The 20987-nt window shown below is 36.9% G+C and overlaps 1 protein-coding gene across 1 annotated transcript; it reads left to right on the plus strand.

Annotated features, from left to right (window-relative positions):
* Positions 1-6762: 6762 nt before the first annotated feature.
* On the plus strand, positions 6763-20229 carry LOC143184506 (uncharacterized). The gene is made up of 11 exons (XM_076386794.1): positions 6763-6928; positions 12446-12603; positions 13744-13873; positions 13960-14077; positions 16039-16120; positions 17497-17548; positions 17790-17871; positions 17958-18051; positions 18140-19104; positions 19252-19455; positions 19933-20229. Exons 2-11 carry the CDS (start codon positions 12480-12482, stop codon positions 20065-20067), a joined length of 1986 nt encoding a protein of 661 aa, XP_076242909.1. The 5' UTR covers positions 6763-6928; positions 12446-12479; the 3' UTR covers positions 20068-20229.
* Positions 20230-20987: the final 758 nt, after the last annotated feature.

Consider the following 20987-nt stretch of genomic DNA (forward strand, 5'->3'; position numbering starts at 1 on the left):
TTGCACCAGTGCAATCAATATGTCAATATCGAGACATCGTACGATTCGGAGCACAATCACAAAAAAGAATGAACCACTCAACAATATCACGAATTCATGGGTCTTCCCATTCAACGAGCAGTTTTTCCATAGATACACTTTGGCCTAGTTCAGCACTTGAGCGTCATGTCAAAGGTATCAGCACATCTGTTATCAGTCCATTGAAAGCAACAGGACACTTATCATTGAACCAGCTAGCTTTCCAACCGAACCAACGTAAAACACAGCGACACAATGCGAGTATTCTGTCCACTGACACGGATTCGTCGTTTCCTTGTTCCTTTCTCTGCCTTTATGCAGCAGAACATATCAAGCAAGATCCCGAGACTGGAGCGGAGCAGCAAGGAACTGACAGCAATGGACAGCAGGTACGCGAGTCAAATGTTGGCCACGAATGCGAGAAACGAGGGGCAACGCAGGATCAACGATGGCGAATACGTGATTTTCGTCGAACAAGAAGTGTGCTCGGTTAGCTGGCGCGCTTTCATGACGCCTTTCGGTGCAGGCTCGGGCAACGGGACCTCGGCTGCTCTCTCGGCGCTCCGACTCGTGGCTTGCCGAACCAGCAGCAGCTAAATCGCTTACCTTGCCTCGTCCCTAGCCTCCCCCACTATTACTCGGCTAACCTGACTGCCTTTCCATTCCGTTCGCCTCTCTTTCTCCCTCTCTCGCTCTATCTTCCGAACTGCCAGCAGCCCCGGCCGGATACCGACGCACCCGCCACCATCCACTTCCCCACCTTGCCAGCCATGAACCTAGCTCCAAGTACTCCCACCACTTTTCGCATTCCCTGTTCCGACGTCGCTGCTGCGTCCTCCCTCGCTGTACAGCGAGCTAGAGTCTACCCAACGCACGGATAGAGCCATCGGACATACGTGCACGTACGAACCAGAAGCCAGGAACGTAGCTTAGCGGAGAGGTTCTTGGTACTGCTCGGGTTCGATGACTCGATTGTTATTCTGATAAAGTGTCCATGTTTGCTTCATGTTCGAAACTGTTGTAATTAGTATTGATTTTTCTGACGAATGTCTCTTTGGGTATGCGATGTTCTACAGGAGGTATGGAGGGTATCATGGCATCCTATTATAGTTACTCATGAAGAAGTAAGAATATGTTCAAGTAGAGACGCCATGGAGTAGAGGTATGAATTTGACAGTGTTTATGGAGTTTTTGAATACGTCACGGAGGAACAATTCGAAATTGCGAGTAGCAAACTACGCCCTTGACAGTTTTGTTATAGTTTAATGGCTTGTAACATATTCTTTTATGATGTCTCTCATTATCCTCGATGGAGAGTTTATTCAAAGCTCACGAAAGCGTTAAATCGGAAGCAAACTGAGGGTGAACAGCACTGAGCAGCTAGGTTAAGAAATTTCTCTAATTAATACCAGACTTCTTTTCAAAAGTATTTATTCTGAATAAATAAAAGATTTAATTATCGTCTGCATCGACAAATAAATCTGTAGCTTTCTGCTTACGAAGACTGTATTAAAGCCATTATCCTCGAAATCTTGAATTTCTTCGTTATTGCCTTGAAGGCTAGAATCTACCTGAGTCTTATACAGCTTTGCGACAATAAGTAAGAAACTAGGGACAGATTTTCTTGAAGCTTTTTCTTCTATCACAAAAGAATAAATTATAAAACGAGAAAATTCGACAAATTTCAGTGAAATCAGAGGTAATATCAAGAATATGAATTTTCATGAAACGACAAAGATGTCACTCACATCCCAGCAGAATTCAAACCCTCAAGGTCTCATTGTCCCATAAAATTGTCGAAGAAAAATATCCGAAGTGGACTGTCGAAACTGCCATAATTGCTTTATGACAAGGACAAGGATGCAAATAAACATGAATAGTGAATTCGGGACAACTGTAATATTCCCTTAACCTTGCCAGCCATATTGTGACGTCAGCTCGAATCATGCGCACAGCACGCAGGTTGAAAACTATGCATGTGTTTACAAAGCACGGTAACAGTCACACCTTCTCTTCTTTTTGTTCACACTTTGTCACGTACATCTACCTTACTGCCTTTTTCCTGACGCGAGTCACTAGTTAACGTTGCACACACACAGGCATTCGAGACGCGTTACCATTTGTATCAACAGACCTTACTCATTTGTTTCTTCCTGTCTACCTCTATGGGTTTTCCCATTACATGCGACCTTTCGCTGGCGCTTGCCCTCCATCCTTAATCCTGGAGAGGCAGACTCGCTACAAATGCAACCCTCACTCTCCTGAACAATAAGGGCGTCTACGGACTAACCGTATATATGTGTTTGTGCTACCTGACCCTCCCTTCATGAAGAGCTCAAATATAAAAGTGGAACATCAAAGGCGCATTTAATTTAAAAACATGTCGCGTGACTATCCTAATGTAATTAAAAGTTTGAAATACATACAATTAGAATGCATTTAAGTTTCTTTTACTGAACATATAATATAATACTACTGAATGGAAATAAACGATAATTTTGGAATTTCAGTTACATTTTATTTAAAGTTTTCCCTGCCGAAATTGTAAAAAATACATACATATGAAGATAGTTGGAAGACTATATTTAGAATTGAAGAAAATGTAAATTAATAAAAATTACTAATAAGTCAACAAGTGACAAAGTACTTGTAAGTCCTAAGTCCAAAACAATAAAGGAAATGAAACTGGAGCTAAAATACTGAAATAATGAGTAAATTACTAAATTTTTCCAAACATCTTTAAATAATAAAAGTATGCCCAAATGGTTATATCAGAGTCGATTTCTTCTATTATGGCAGCTGATAAAATGGCACTAAAGGAATGTACCTCAACAGAGTATATAGGATATCTTTTTTTATTATAGTACAGATTCATTCCATGTTTTTCAGTATACAGGATAGACTGGACAAGCAATGCGTGTTTCTGTCCCACGCTTTTGTAGCTCTAAATGGGAACCTCATCATTATTTTTGTGTCACGATCAATGTTAGCGACTGTGCGTGAAATAGGAGTGCAGCGCTACGAGTGGTAAGAATTAAAGTTATAATATCGACGTGAAATTAAATACAAGGCGTCCTGATAAGTTAATAACAAATTGATAAACAATATGCAGAAAGTCAAATGGTTGATGAAGTTCTTATAAAACCTAAAATTTCTATTTTTTTATTTATTAAAATTTTGTAATTAGCTTGAGTTCCTTAATAAATTATTTTTCAGCATGAATTCATATGAACTTTTAATAAAAAATTATTTTTTATTACGTTTGCAACCACACAATTCTAATTATTTGCATTCTACGGTTATATTGATAGCACACGTGAAAGATGTCCAGCGATCCTGTATACTTATCTGTGGCAATAACTTTGTGAATCACATACCTACAAGCTAACTACTAAAATTGGTGAAGTTAGAAAATTTGTAATCGACTTTTAAATGTGTTATAGCAGTTTAAAGATCGACAATTTTTAAAGTCAAAATTAGTCATCATTTAATTGTGTTGCGAAGTCTATTTATATTTATAATTACTATCTTACATCTGTTGACAGTTCGCAGCCATTAGCTCGGACAGACCGATTGCCCGGGTCTCACCACGTGGAGGTTGCTGCGACTGGAGACCCAAAAGGAGATAGATCAAATCAAAGTTCCATCAATCTCCCTTTACAAATATCATAAAGTCTAAACTTTAAATTAGCAAGGTAAAAACATGGATGGAAGACAAGTGTAAGAATTAGAAATATTAACTGGATTCATCTTCTTTTAATGTTTTCATTCGATGGTCACGTAAATCCTGTGGGTGTAAAAATTAAAAATATTAATTGAATTCATCTTCATTTGTTGGTTACTTAAACTCTATAAATTTAAAAATTATAAATTTTAATAAATATCCACAGATATCACGTTTTAATTCGCTGTAGACCTAAATGTTAATAAACAGGAAAAGTAAACATTGGGAGTCGGGGTGAGACAGGATACAAAATAGAGGTAACAGAAGAGATAAAAATATTTGAGCAAAACTTACCAGTGGTCCAAGATGACCAGTGGATCCTGGCCACTGGCCAAGTGGTCTATGTGCCCCGGATGGTCCGAATCCACGAATCTCTCTAGTGCCTTCTTATACGAGAATTCGCACCCACCAGAGAACTTGCGACAAGTGAGACACTTGTGATCCTGTAGGGTTATTTATACTCTCTCGGGGAAGATGGTGAACCAATGAGAGAAGTTCTCCGGGTGGTAGGAATTTCGAAAGTTATCAAACAAAGAATAATTTGTGAAAAATAGATATTTTCCATTAAATAATCATCACAGTAACAGTACCTGCTACACATATTGTTAACAACAATGGTACACAGAGTGCAAATTATTAACATTTATAATTGGTAGTTAACGATTGTGGAAATTAACTTTTCCTACATCATTCTTCGTTCGCTTAATCTCGCAATTCAATGATTGGTTTCCGCTCTTTTGATCATTCGCTCCAGAGTCTTCAGAGAATGCGGATGGGTCCTTGCGATTCTCTAACTCTAGACTCTAGACTCCAGACTAAAGGAACTCCCTGGATTATTATGAACTATCCTGAATCACTATGGCCATTCAATAGTTGTTGGTCAGATGTCATTATTTTACTAATTTAAGTTTCGGAATTTAAGACTTTTCTGAAGAAAGGTCGATAGGATACCGATTCCATGTATTTCCCCGTAGGTCATATACTATCTACCCTTAAAGTTCTTAATCATTTTTCTTTACCACGTTTAGTAAGCGATTCATATTCATTACTAGAATTTACGCATTTGTTGCTTTTTGTTATGTATTTCTGAGACGTACTAGCGAATTCGAAGCATATGTTGATTAATATAGCACAAATACTACTGAATATTTTAGAAGCGTATTTTAGAAGGCTCGAGCGGCAGCGAATTCGCGACGAATTGAAGAAATAGATATACGAATTGATCTTAGTGTGAAGAGAATGTTACCAAAAATTTGCTGTCATCGCGAAAACTTCGCTTTGATCTGTGAAGACTTTTATGTAGAATTCCTTATTCCGCTGACTTTAACCATCAAGAAATAGGTATCTCATTTAGAATAAATATCGTCACTGGTATAAGTTTTTTGCCACAATATGTTTTTTGTGAATAGCATTTTCACTTATTACTTCAAATACCTTGTATATGGAGTGGTATGGTAGGAATATTTTATCGTTTGCTGGCATTACCAGCGCCAGTGATGAAAACACAATGTGTTTTCTACATCCACCGTTCGAAGATTGCAGAGGGCGCTCGAAAACTAGTGGTTTTTCAATATCAAAATCAATAAAATAGTAATTATAAATATAAATACAGTTCTCAGTAAAATTAAAAGATCAATAACTTTGGTTTTAAAAATTGCAGATCTTTATAATAAAAAATAATTTTTTGGAATAAGTTCCTACAGATTCACGTCTGAAAATAATTTGTTAAGGTTCAAGCTAATTAGAAAGTTTTAATAATTAAAACAATATAAATTTTAGGTTTCATGTGAACTTCATCAATTATTTTACTTCCTACATATGCTTTATCAATTTGTTAGGACAACCTGTATTTAATTTCGCGTCAGTACTATAATTTGAATTCTTACCACTCATAGGACTGCATTCTTATTTTGCGTACAGCCGCTAATGTTTAGTATAGCACAAAATGTACTATTAATGTACTATAAATGTACTATTATCATGTATGTTATAATAAAAATATAAAAATAAAAAATGAACTATATAGTGAGTAATATACCTACTTTTAGCGTACCTAAGAATTATACTGTAGGTTTTCGAATTGGTTAAGAAACATTTTCATCTCATTAACAATCGAGTTTTGATATCTTAGTTGGATAAAAATTTTTGAAAATTACTTCCAATCTCTACAATTGGAATGCCTGAAGACTGTCCATACTGATTATTTTCTTTCTTAATTCTATTTTTCTGATAAAAAGTCTTATTTAGTATCATACAGTGTCGGAGATAAAATCTGTTACAAACAGAAATTGTATGACAAGTAATCTCGCACGCAAAAAATTTACTGTATTAAATTAGCAAGGATCGAGAATGATGTCACCAACAAGTTTGTTCCGTTTCGTCAGTGTGGAGTTATTATTCGCACATATTTTTATTTGCATACCCATTTGAATAATTTTCAAACGATGCTGGAACACAATAGCGCATACTCAATCCCTATAAAATTTAAATATTTTCCCGTATATGCAAGGTGGCACGATTCTTCAACTCCTTACATTATTACGTATTATTATCCATAACTGCAGTTTTCGACTGCTGAAAAACAATTTATTTCAGAAAGACAACGATATTAAAACGAATTTATTTAAAAACAGTTTCTTTTGAATAACTTTTCAGCAGAACCATTTTGTGATATCTGAAATGTGGCTTTGTAATGCCTTCTCCAAGTTTCTTTATTCCCATAAATAACAACTCTTTAGCTAAGTGGAAATTGTTGGAAGAACGCAGAGTATATGTGACATCGTGGGCGAAAGAAGAGAGACGAGGATGGTAAATGAAATTACAAAAGAGCACAGAGGGCAGACAGTGCCCATTCAAGGAATGGGCCATATTTAAAGGGATTAAAACTCCGTGGTTCTCCCATCGGTCCCTTCAAAATTCACGCCATCGCCGAATCGAGCAACTGACTTATAAAACCCGTTTGCGCATGCGCCAGCGCTAGTATTGCGCCGTGATGCGCTCTCGCAAGCGAAACGCCAAGTGGATCGAGCCAGTGTTGAACCGCCACTCTGCGGTGTTACGTGCGCTGTATTTTCGGTTTATCGAGCATTTCGTTCGCGCGAAAATTCTCAACGAGACGAAAACGAAAAACGAACTGTGAATTAACCGGTGTATTATTATAAACGTTGAATTACCCTTTCTCGCGAGGTACGTCTCAGAACTCTTCCATTCCTATATTTAGGCTTCCACACTTTCGCTGAAATCCGATTCAAAAATATCACTCGTTTCTACCCAGTCTTACTATACCATGTACAGTATTTCCTTGCTATAGTCTCATGGTTCATTGACGAGTCTATAGCAAAGGACACGTTCCTGAGGTCAACCCTACTCTTAACAGCTCGCCAAACATGGAAATGAAAGCAAAATTCATTTCCTCGAAATAATTCCATGATATGGTCAATTTATCAGCGAGTTTATAGCGAGGGAACTCTGTAGTTTGGCGCAAAAAGAATTTTTAAATTCCGAAAATAAAAGCTGTGCAATTGAAGTCCACGCGAGATAAGTCCTTATATGGATTAGTCAGAAATGAGTGAAGGTAATTGTACTTTCTGCGCCCACCAAATGAGTACCGCCTGAGGGTAATATCGTTTACATACAATGTCAAATGCATTCTCTGTAAATCGCACTGAATTATTCAGTACAGCAATAATTCACATTTTTCATGTCGATTGATGCATTATTAAAGGTCACTACGACATAAGAAATCTGATTAAAAAAACGTAGCTGTTATTATCATAAGAAGTGTTCTAGAAAATGTAGGATATTAATTTAGCACGTACAATTTACAAAATAGTTACTATGTATTAAATGTTCGTAAACCTCGACCGATCTAATTGCCACTTACATCGAATTACACTAAATGCAGCAATCGCGACATTGGCAGTCGCATGCAGCAATTAATCTCGCCATATTAAAAACACTCACGGCACGTTTAAGAGGCTGTTCGAACAGTGGGCCTCGTTATGTAGAGTATTCACGTTATCCCAGCAGGGATTCCGGCGTAAAGCAAAAAGGTCGATCTAAATTGGATTCGACTCCCTTAACGTCCCAATGTACAAAAGTGAGCGCCACAAATTTCGAACATAAAATATGCATCGTGCTTATTTTGCAACCATGACTCAGTGTATATTTTCTGCACGCCCGCTGTGTGCTGTTTTCATCATTTTTGTTGTTACTCTTTTTCGTTTTTCTTAATTCTAAAACGATTCTTCCACTTAGAATTTTATTTATTGGTTTCAATTTTTCTAAATTTCTATTTCTAGATTCTTTGAAACAGAGACATCTAGAGATAGTATTTTAAAGGAGATGGTTGATTATGGAAACGAACTAGATAAAATCACGTTTATCATACATTCTCTGTTGTGCACGTAACACAGTAAGCAGATGATCATTCTCACAATTAGATGGGCGGAAGGTCAGATCCTACTTTCTGTCTTCGTGGATGTTTCATCTATGTCAGGTGTGATTCAAGGATCATTCAGAGTACGCTCCAGCCAGTAGAGTTTCAGTGACATTTACATAAAAAAGAAGTCGTTACAAAGTCTTTCGAGGCCGTTTTACTTTTTTTTGCGTTTTCGAATGAGCATCGTTAAAAATAGCGTGAGTTTTAAAAATTGAAGCTCATTTTTTCCTTGTAATATCACAAAGTTACATTTCTAAATAATAACAATTTTCCATTTGGTTGTACAATACTACAGATGGTATCTTTGAAAAGAGAATTCACGTTTCACTTGTTACAAAACATAAAATATCACTATAAAAGGCGAAGTGCAATTAGCAAGTAGTCTTGATAATGAATAAACGGAAGATCGTACGAGTTGCATGGCTCTTTTCACGTTGCAATTTTATAAAACTTTCTGGGTTATATTTGCACAAGCAAAACAAAGAACGCTATATCACAAGCAAAAGAAAAACGAGAGAAATAGAATGAAACCCTGGGCGCCAGTTGGCTGGACCATTGCCACCCACGCGATGTCAAATGTCGCTATTATGTTTACGTAAGCTGAGAGCTGCGTTTCCTTTTCTGATTTTCTTGAATTAAAGACTTACAAATGACAGTGCGTTTCTATACAAACTAAAATTTTATTCAATGTTTGATTCGCTGAACTCTGTGCTGATTTATTATCAGAAATATTACCGAGCGGCACTCTAGTTAGACGAACGCTTATACAGATCAATTAATAATAATTTTTTAAAATCTACCTGTCAATTAAAATATCTCAGAGTAGTTGCATCCGAGGTATCAGTGTATGCGTCCAAAAATAATTTGTAAAAAATTACTTGTAATATTAGTAAGTACATGGTTTTTGTAACATTATTTTAATAGAAAAACATGTTCCAGGTCATAGAACGTTAAACTATGTACCATTTGTTATGCATACACTACTATTAGTGGACTTAATAATAGAACAGTTCATTCTTCATTGCACACGTAAAGACGATACTTACGTATAAACGGAGACAATAGCTGTGACATAATTAACATGTTGGTAATGTACTCCTGTCAATGGTTGCTCAGCTATCTTAAGATCGCGTTAGTCGCATGTTCATGTTCAATCGTTTCATTGGCGCAAGTGTTGCGTTCCAGCGAAGGCCATTGAAAGGTCCTTGAAACTTCTTATACCGATTTTCTTTGTGATGTTGATATAGAGAAATTTGCGAAAAATAGTCAAATGTTCTTATGTACGAGACACAGTTGCTTATGATTAGATTCGAGGTCTAATTCTGTATGATCAAATTGTAGAATATTATACACATTTTCTTCTATTAAAAATTAAAACTCTATCTTCTGGACTTCATTTTTGACACAAATTTGCTGAAAATCTGACTTATGTTATCTTGTCTGATAAATTCGATAAATGACGATTTTATAATCGTTCAAAAAATTTAGAACAATGCATTTTCGGATCTTATAAATCCTAGATTCTGCTTATAAAAGTAGTAGATTAATGTCTTGATGTTCTTCATGCGTTCTCTGAAACTGAACATTTATTTTCAAGACGAAACTTTGCTGATAAATTTTGTACGAAGTGTCAGACACTCTCGTATAACAACGCCAACGATCGAACAGTTGGCTAATTTCGTTTGATTCGCCGAATCACCAGTTTCTTTAAATCCGTATTTCCTTTTAACTTCGATGCGTAACTTTTTTTGTTTCACTGACAGCTTGCTTTAGGTATACGGACATAAATATTCTAATGAGGCGCGTCACAGTCGATTCTATAACAATTCTGTATAACAAGGAAAATAAATTGGCACGATCTGGCAGTGAGTATAGGTATAATAAATTTGCATAATATCGCCCACAAATTTTTACTACGATAGTTTAGGAATAACACAACAAAACATAAACAGTTTGTGCTTTTGATGCAGACCACGTATTCGTGTAAGTGCTGAGGCTCACAGAATCAGATCAACCAGTGTCATCATCATTTTAATTGACAAGAAGGCCTTGAAAGCCAATGCATAATGTTGCCACTGGCTATGACGCTTTGCTAATGATTTGGTGTGATCAAATCACACATTCACGGTAGCGTTAGCACTTTAATTCTTTAGTAGTTGAAAGTCCAAAGATAGCGTCAGCACAACTTAGAAGCACATAAACTTCTTCCATACTACTGACGAAATCATTAGAATATGCGATGATTCGGACCCGCAGCTCGTCAATTAAGTGCACTTTAAATTAGTACACTTGAGTGGTTTCTATTCATTCGTCTGAAACGTATTTGCCTAACTAGTCGAAACAAATGGCAGTAAGAAAATGTACGATTCTGAATTAAGACTTTTAAGTCAAATTGAACATAAAGAAAGCTACACGATTTCCAAAAATTATGCAAGTCGAAGTGTTATGGAAAAGTGAAAAATTGTAGAATAGAAATCATAAATTATTTCTTCTTATACAAAATACAAGGATGAAGCAAGAATGTCACGTTTAGCACGAAAAACTAAAAATTACAAATTTTAGCCACGAATTGGTTCGAGCAACAGATCTTGATCTGTCGGACAGGTTGGAGGAATATAAATTCTAGTGACCGAATGGGTATACGTTTCAAGGTTTAGTAGCGATCATACGAATGCGTGTCTCCTCCGCAGATGATTCTTGGAAGGCCTCCTTGGCCCCTTTGCCCCATTCCCATCGATGCTACGCCGGAATAACACAACCGACCTTTTGGCATTTCCCGAGGAAATACTCTCCAGACTCTCTAACTCGTTCGAGTCATCGTGTCGATATTTAGAACAGATTCGGTTCAGTAGACAAATTCGAGCCAGTTCTGTCCTGATAAATGCAATGTGACTAGCGTGTTCTGCCTATTAGAGTTCTCAATTGTAGGCGTCTGATAACTTTCATACCCCACTCATTAAGTGAGTCCCTCCCTCCATGGCTTATAAAGGTACTTAGAAAAAAATGAGTTGCAATTATTAGTCATTCTATGAGCACCCTATTTTATCACCGAGACGCTGGACTTTGCTTCAATCAGCTTTCATTTTTCAGACGATATTGTTTTCATTTTTTCTGTGTATCATTTTGAGAAATCTAATGGATGAAGCTAAAGGCATAATATTATTGGATAAAACAAGAAAATGAAATTATTCAAAATTTTTCTGTGTTTGCCTCTGTCGATGAAGCTCTTGTGTCTCCTTCTGCCTAGATTTGCATAAATTGATTTATATAGTATTTCCACAAATCTAAATGTTCGTCTTATCTTTCGGACGATCTAAAGCGAATCCCAAGAGTTTATTCACAAGAACAAAATACTTAACTTTAGTGAATCGTATTTTACAACTTGATCTTCAAAATAATAGTGATCGTCAAACGCTTAAAGTGCATGTTGGGAATCTAGCAGTGGCATAAGAACGAAGAAATAGAAATAAATCTCGGTACGCAAGTTTCTATCAGGAACGTCGGGTAATACACGCGCCCACTTAATTTGAAATGCCACTACTCTAGTCCACAACTTACTTTAGTGGTACTGATAAACCGGCTTCAGGTATTCACCGCGAAAGTCCTGCACCGCGCCTTAAGATCCAGTTCTCAATCTCTTCAAATCTGCCATATTTATAAACGTCCAGCTTCTATAAATAGTACTCCTAACACTCAGTATCTAGAAAAATAGCGATAACAAGGTTTGAGTAAAAGTTCTAATAATCTGACAGGAAGACTGAGAAAAAGTCCGATTTCATGAAACTCTGGACAGTCTGCGCAACTAATGACGATCCCTAATGCATAAAGATTATGTAAGCATCTGCTTTGTGCCTAAATAAGATTTGTCGAAGGCTGTACTTATTTTTGTCGCATCGCGCTTAATAGGTGCAACGAATTTCTCTGAAAATTACTATCTTTTCGGATGATCTGTCTCGATATAGTTAACAAAGTAAACGACTTGTGATGAGGCTTCATTGAGAACCAAGGATACTAGTTAGCAGTTTATAGAGTTAACTTTTAATTCGATTTCGAGGGGTACTCGAAAGTTAACTAATTGCGGAAGAAAGTTGGAAATAAAAAACAAAATTACCAGAAGTTTATGTCTTTGGACATATACAAAATTATATACGAATAGTATCTATTCTGAGATTTACTAGCGAAATTTATTCCACGTAATATTAAGACTGACTCAACGAAAGTTGTGAACAAATGGATATCTGACTTCTCAAATTGTCTGTCAGGTTTCGTGAGGCAGGGAACTCGAAGAAGAGCGCAATGTCAGCAGCGGTGAGAGAGAGAACGTCAACGCACACCAGCAGAAAGATAGTGAGTCATAGCGGTCCTATATCTGGCCAGAGCCAGGCAGCAACCACGGCCAACAGCCTCGAAAACAACTTAGGTAAACCTTTAAATGTGCCACCAGGAGTGTAATCCTATCCTTAGCTTATTCTTTTCCGACTAAGCTTTTACATACGCTTCTTTACGATTCCAAGTTTTTCGCTAAAATTAGATCCCGAATCATCGAAATGGTAAATTCATAAACATGGCCTGATCCTTTCAAGTTTCCTCTTCCATAAGGTGTCTGATTAGGAGTATAATTTTAAATAGAGTCCAAGCTATTGAGGTGATGAATAACTGATAAAAAAGGAATATGTACATTTTTAAAGCCTGTTTTGTTAAAGGGTTTTAATGCTTTTTCATTGTTAATTAGAATTTTTGTAGCCCTTTGATGAATACATCAAGTAACATTTCTATTTCAAATAGGGCATACCTATAATTGAACATTTTATATTGAATCGTCTAGATTCTGTGTTAACTAGAAATGAATTATGTATACTCATTTACCTAGAACGACGTTTTAATGTTTTGATTATCACACATCTTGTGTCACTATGATTAGCAATCGTTAAGAAGCTCGTATTGAGCAACAGAGTTGCGTAAGCATTCTGATGAACTATCAAATCAAATGACGTGTAAATTATATTTAATTCAATGCATAACAAATGACACCATTTTCGTATATATCAACGACTGTTAAGAATATTGAAACCGCTAACTAGATAGCTTGCTTAAAAAACACGTTCAATTAGCAACGAAGCACTTGCTTAATATTATATTATGTCAGCAAAATATTTTAATAACTCTGATACTGGCTAATCATGTGAGCTTCGTGTTGCTTTTTTTCTGTAGAGTAATGAAGAAATATAGACACAAGAAAATGAATATCTACAGTATATAATATAATAACACGTGTAGAAATAAATGTATGTATTATTGTAATCGAAATTTTTTTTTCAATGAATTTTGTTATGTCGCATCAACTGCATTTTGTGGATGGGAATATCTTGTTGATAGAAATAATGTGGATGTTAGAACTTACTACAGAAACACTATTTTAGAAACGAAATAACTCTAGATGTTTGTTTACTACTATTGAGGTTGTTGTCTAATTATTCATCTCTTCAACTTTATACTACGCCTGGATGAAAACTATTTCCTTGAGTGAGTCAGTACAAGAGTGCATCTTTAACGATTCTAGATGCTCTTCTTGAGGACTTGCAGACAAGTGTCTCAAGAAGTGCCACCCCAAGTCGAGGTGGCAGAGCACGCTCCCCCCAAGTAGAGTACCGTGTGGCTGCGAATCCAACCAAGATGGTCTCTGAGGGCAGGTGAGTGAGCGGCAAAAGAACACCTTTGGTGAAAATATACCGATAAAGAAAGTGTTGATCTTTCAATGGGATGCTTTCAACCTTAGACCCATCTCACCATCACGAACGATGACGACCACTACAGAGAAGTACGTGAGCTCTGGGCCAAGTGGTGCACCGAGTGGCATACCAGGTTTGGACTTCATCGATTCGGAATTACAAAATGTAAGTCCTTCTCTGTTTCAAATTCGTCAATGAATAGTTTGTAATTATCTATTTAGACCACTTCTTGCTAGAATAACCTTCTGAATAATCTCTCAACGTCCCTTTTACATATTGCTCATTTAATATAACCATGATATAACTAAAAAGTTAGAAATAATTTTCAAGGAAATGAGATATTATCTAGCGCAAAAGTCACTTTTTCTGTAATAATAACTCAGAGACAAGAAAATTTGTTATTGCAGTACATGAGCGATATCGGCTGTTCCTTTTACATTACCCAAACATTACTCAACATGTGTCGTAAATTACCCACATGATTTCAAATCGGCAGCGAACCATGTTAAGAGTGTCTAGACGAACAGATAAACGCTGTGATTCCAGTACCTTCGTTTTTCGCGTTCTTTTTCTGAAATGTAGCAGTACAAATTATATATTACAGAGATTGCATCAGCTGAAATTTAACCTAGAGGTATAAGCATCCACGTGTACTTAGATCTAAGCACGTAATGCAATCTCTTGGTGTATTAGAAAGATCGCGACAGTGAGATCACTCTTATAGTTAAAAACGATGTAATCTTAGCGTTTACAAACACCGCAGACCCGAATCTAAAGACGAACTAAAATAAATTGGCGCGTATGATTTACTTGGAATTCTTACGCACGCTTCGAACTTATTCCAAGTTAAATCATCTTTCATTTCAGGTCTGCGGGCCTAAAATTAGAGGACTGATAACATTTAACTTCTTTACTGGACTCGTTTGTCTAATTGCGAAACATAACGTAATTATACGAATGAAACAGTCTACAGTTAACTGAAATATTACGAACGTTTACAGAAAAACGTAGTCTGTTTTCTTTTTTTGTAAAGAAGTGCTGTATCGTAGATCTGATAGATTGAAAGATAGATCAGTTATTAGAAAATCGTACAGGGATGCAAAATTGCAGTTACGCATACACGTGAAGGTAATTGCAGCGTTTCCTGCGTCTCAGCCCGTGATATAACATTCAGTGAAAATGTATATTAGTTGCACGTGTAATTTGCTGCGCGCATCTCGCGATTGCCGGATAAACTTTCAGCCTCGGAGCCCTTAAAGCATCTAAGAACACCGCCTATTCTCATTTGCATACGGAATAACGGCTTCAAGAACGAAACGAAAAATCCAAGAGAAATTATTTGACCAGACATTACGTTCTAGTTTACGCTCCGACCGTATACTAGTTTGAGAAGCTAGTACTCGAATAACGCTTGGCTCATTTCAATCTTGCATATTTCATCCTTTACGTGTTCTTGCTGTTCAATTATCTCATTAAGATACCTGTTGCTTCAACTGCAATTAATTACTAGTGTATTATATTGATCCATATAGCAATCAAAATATTTCATAATTTTATTTTTCAAGAAATTGTAATTTCCTTATTTCCATATTTGCTGTATTCAGGACGCATTAGAAATAAGCTTCTGAGTTGCCCACGTATCTTTGCAACACGTCTCGATGAAACATTCATTGGCCCTGAGTACAGTGAAATTCCACGTGTTTCAAACACTGTTACCCGACCCGCCAACGCCTCTTATGCAGGTTATTCGTTACAATTATGATCTTATAAGGACAGTCGCTTGGTCACGGCCCACGCTTTTCGGGCTAACACATTGTCTGTAGATCATGAAATATTCGACGTATAGTTTAAATGGTTACGCAAAGAAAATTTCACTCTGACCACTTTAATTTCTCATACATAAATCTCATTTATTACGAGTAGTAATTCACTCGAAGCATTCATTCATTGAAAGGATTCATTCTCTTAACAAACTCCGGCGATGCAGACACTTGCGTAACTTATTTATGAGTAGTTCTAACGAGACAGAATAGTTTAGAAAAAGTGAGAGTAAACAAGGACTCTGTGAACTGGTTTTCATTGGTATTCAGAGAGGCATTTAATAAAAATGTCTTCATTTCCTTCAGGTACAACCTGGCCAAAGTAAAACGATCGCATACAAACAGGTGTCGTACCAGTACAACAAGAATCTGGATGGAAAACCAATTGGTAAGTTCTTTCAAACGCTTTAATCCACTGAAAAGCCATTCTGATTCACAATTTTGTGGGATCTACGTAAATTTCCTTAACTGGATTCTCAGTAGCACTGCGATGCTACTTATTTGCTATCCAAAAAATTCGAAATCTTTTCACCTAACATAAGCTGAATAACTCGGTGTTTATCGGTATACGAATCAATTGAGTTCTTAACTTAAAATAGCGACAATGGAACAAAGATTACTATTTAAGCACCAACAGCTAAGTTAAATTTAGCTTTAAGGATAAGAAAGAGGATAGGATGAAACGATAGACACGCGAAAGAGAATTAGAGATACAGGTCAATTTTTTCCAAAAAATTATTCGTTTTCCGAGAAAATTAAACTGCAAATACCGCCACAAATTCTCGAACGTGTTCGTGAGGAATCACGCGCAAGCGCTGCCGCGTTTTATACGATCGTGGAAGGAAGGGGAGCTGGTCACTCGTGTCGCTCCTTTTAAGGCGCGGAACGGCCTTGCAGGTATACTGTTAATTAACAATGAGAACGACAAAACGAGGGAGGCTCGTTGCTCGCTGGGAGCACTTCGCGGGACTCATTTCGCACCATTTGCTCCATCAAACTCTGCTATCGCGTGTACAAACCCGGAACTGCGGCTGCAAATATGAAAGATTTGCTTCGAACGACCCAAAGACCCTCGCAGTTTATTAATGAGAAATTGGTCGCAATTAGCAAGTTGCTATGATTAAACGGCGAAATCTACGGAAGACAGCAAATGTTACGTTAACTCGTAATGAGTATGCTTTATGCAAGGCGAAGTTACTTGTCTATGCAGATTCCAATAAACCGTGATCCCGAGTAACACGACATTATACCGAGATTTCCGCACTGTCTCTCTATATGGAAGTGACGTAACAAGTGGACTACGTGTGTCTGTGTTTGTGGTAACACATGATGCACAACCGTATCCATATTAGGGCTGCGTATAACAGAAGATTGACCCGATTTCTCTACACACGAAAGAGAGAATAAAAAGTCAAAGAAATGCCAGGTGGGTAGCGAACAAACCCGACATTGAGACGCAAGGATGGTCATTGTTATCGGCCACTGAGGGTCGTTCATCAGAAGTTTAAACCTGATCTCATGGCCTAGCAAGAACTCATTCCCGCTCCAAGGTCTAAATGTCTGTACCCCTTACTAGAACTTCCTAACACAATCGACTGTTATTTCATGAAGACATTTCTCTGATCACTGAACTTAATATTTACAAATTGTGCAATTCTGTTATTTGAAAGTTTACTAAACTTCGTACTGGCTTAAAAAATTCTTGAATGGAACGATTAAATTTCGAAGAAAGAATAATAAAGCGTCTTTTTGTTTACTTTGCAGAATCGTGGAAACCGTTGGATAATAGTTTGACCAATACTAGTGCGGCCATGATGTAAGTATGATTTTCTCCCAAACAACGCTTCAAAATATCATAACTGAATGGATCTTTTGGCAAAGATCCATTCTTTTTGCAAAAATAGAAATTAATAGCTCGAAGTTCAACTGTAAGACCCATCTGGACTTACGGTTTACGTATTGCCGAAATTGCGCCTTGGCCTCAGAGTTACGTGGTGATAAAACTGCAAGGTTGCAAGACTGTTTTCATACACTAACCGATATTAATATCTTTGTAGTGATGATATTCGAGAGAGAACTTACGAAGAAAGCACAATGCGTGGCGGAGAACCTGTTGGAAGGACGGTGAATAGAGAGCTAGTAAATATTCTAATATTCATAATCCAAGTTCATAAACTTTAATACTCATAATATTTAAAAATAACAAAAGTCCTCTTATATTCTAGATGTTTAGCGATAGTTCTACATCTCGATCAAAACAGGCTTCACCTTTACCGGCTAGTCAGCAAAGGGACGTAAAATATATTCATGAATCCTCGAGTATGTATTTAAAAAGATTTTAATTCCTAATCAGAAGTTCACAATTTCACGCAGGCTTATAAAAAAATGAACTGATCAACTGTTAAAGGTTACCAAACAGAACCGGGACAAAGTACGGTAACCACAGTGCACACAAACACCGCTCAAGAATACGGAAACGTGGAATATGTACCAGTCCCATCGCCGACGCCAACAATACCGATTAATCTGGCACCTGGTCCAAACACGAAAGTAACGACCACCATTAAAACGTATACCTACGAGCTACCGGGAGCGCCTGAAACATATCTACCAGGTGGCAGCGTGCCAGGAACTGTTGTGCTTCCAGGTGATCAAACTATCACGTACACATTACCGAAAGGTACTACCTCCGCCGTGGATAAAACGATCACCTATCAGGCCGTGACTGAGAACGTTCCGTCCAAAACACCGGTTAGATATGATAGTCCGCCACCAATCACGGACGTTACCAAAAAGGCAACGACTATCCACCAAGAATCGAAGTTCTACCGCGAGGAGCACCATGGAGGCCAACCAGGACAACCATCAACAATTGTCTATCACCCTGGTACGCCACCCCAAGAAACCAGAACAACAGTCACGCGAAATCAAAAGTACTACCACGTCGATGGCGCATATCCTAATGAACACTTGCCCTGTGATCGACCCGATTATCCAAGTAAGACGGTTATCTATCAAAATCAACCACCCACCATAAATGAGACTCATACTACGATAAATCGGATCGAAGAACATTATCCTAACCGACCACCGTCCAGTGGACGACACGCGACACCTGATAAACCAGGAACACCGGTTAATTATTACACTACACCACCACAGACTACCCCACCACAGTCTACTACGATATATAAATTCTCGAATACAACCACAACGATACCACCGAATAAGAATGCCGAAGACCACGAAGTTCTGTTACCTAGACCATTCCCAACTGGGGGTGTTCAGGTCTATCCTTCTAAGCCACCTACTACTGAGCAAAATCCACCCAAGAAATTGGAGGAACTAATGGCATCTTTCTCTGACTCTGAGGTAAATCGAATGCGTTTTCTTAAATTGTGCCTAGGCATCCTTTATTTGTTTCATTAAAAAGAACAAAGGAGAATGAAGTTGGTATTTCTGATAGTCCTTCAGAGAATTCAGCTGACTATTACTGATTGTAATATTTTTATTCCCTAGCGAGAAGTACTGGTGGATATCGAGAAACGAGAGAGGGAACAACACAGAGAACCAGCAGTGGCTAAAAAGGAAGTTGATTTTATACCGCATACGCCACCGAAAGTGAAAAGTAAAAATGTAGCTGGGCCCCCGGTTTATTATCCACCTGGATCAGCAGAGTTTACCAAGAAAGAAGAGTCCAGTGCGATGATGGCGCAATCTGGTGTAAGTTAATTACACATTTATCGAGAGGCTAACATACCTTCGTTATTAATTATCAGATGATAATTAATAGATGATAACAAGATGATAATTAATATGAACTGAAATAATTGGCTTTGATTATTGAGGCCGATTAATGATAACTGCTATAAATCATTCCAGTCAGAATAAGATTTAATGGTAGATCAAACCCACTTTTCAGATTCGTGTCAGATACGAGTGCTTTTGCACTCCGAGAGCTTATCTTACTGTTAGAAAATGAGAACGTAGACTGATAGTCTTGCTCCGAGTCACGAAAGATAAGGTCGAAGGATAATCGAAATGATTCTTCAGCCTGAGCGACTAGTTAATTTTATTCTGATTATGTTATATCAGTATACGATATGTGAAACCTTAATCTCATGTCTAATTATCGTGTATGGTTGCTTGCTTAATTTCGATTACTTAATATATTTATCCGTGTACTCTCTTTTTTTACAGGGGGAATGGCAGAAAGCTAGTGCAAAATATGAATACGAAGCTTCTAGTAAAAGCAAATCGAAAACGAAGAGCGGTGGGGCTGTGGTTCCTGTTTGCTTGCCTCTTTGTTGTGCCTTGCCATGTGTAATTATGTAATTTGTTTTAATATTTATGGTAATATTGTTGCGTTAATTTAATAGTCGTGGCTTCAACGAAAATGCGTTTAAATCTATAAGTTTTCCGTAACTTGAATGGTAAAACCGAAATTTTCAAGCAAGTGGCAACTAAATCAAACGAATAAATATTTTTTCAAATCTCTGTTACGCTTTATGTAAATATACATATAAATAAATATGCAATTAAGAATTGGTACAATTTTAATGAAAAAATGTTAGTTACGAAAAGATAGGAGCATTAAGAAGTAGTAAGCAACAGGATATTGTAACTATAAGCTTTCTTATTTGCATATACCTAATTATACTCAATTGCCATAGCAATTAAGCATTATTGACTGAATTCTCTTTTAGCTGTATTCTTTAAAATTATTGCTATCTGATTTTCTCTAACTCTTGAGAAAAATATTGAAATTGTAATACTATGCATATAGTTACACTTTTTCATTATCATCTACATCATTTTTTAAAAATTATTTTTATGTATAATGTAAACTATCTTTTATATACAATTTTAAATGTGCTTTGCTACATATGTTATGCAAGTAGGTCTTATTTGATATTCTACTATATTTTTATCTTGTTGTATTTACTACAAATTAAACAACTTATTTATTTTTCTTTTTTTCTTTTAAAAGGTACTATTTTACTATCCTATATTTTGTCATACATATTATTATACTTATATCTATGTGCAAAAGTATAGTTAAACATATACTTTGTACTTTCTGAACCCTTTGATTGCTGCAAGAGTCTATAGGTGTTCAGGTGATCAATACAGACTGTGAACTGCAAAGCCTGTACTGTAGCATATGCAAAATATTTAAGCTTCAGCAATCAAAGTGTTAAAATATTTTGAAGTATGGGATAGTTTGGAAAACTGTTCAAAGAACGGTAAACAAT

The sequence above is a fragment of the Calliopsis andreniformis genome, chromosome 10, assembly GCF_051401765.1.
Source record: "Calliopsis andreniformis isolate RMS-2024a chromosome 10, iyCalAndr_principal, whole genome shotgun sequence".
Taxonomy (NCBI): Eukaryota; Metazoa; Arthropoda; class Insecta; order Hymenoptera; family Andrenidae; genus Calliopsis; species Calliopsis andreniformis.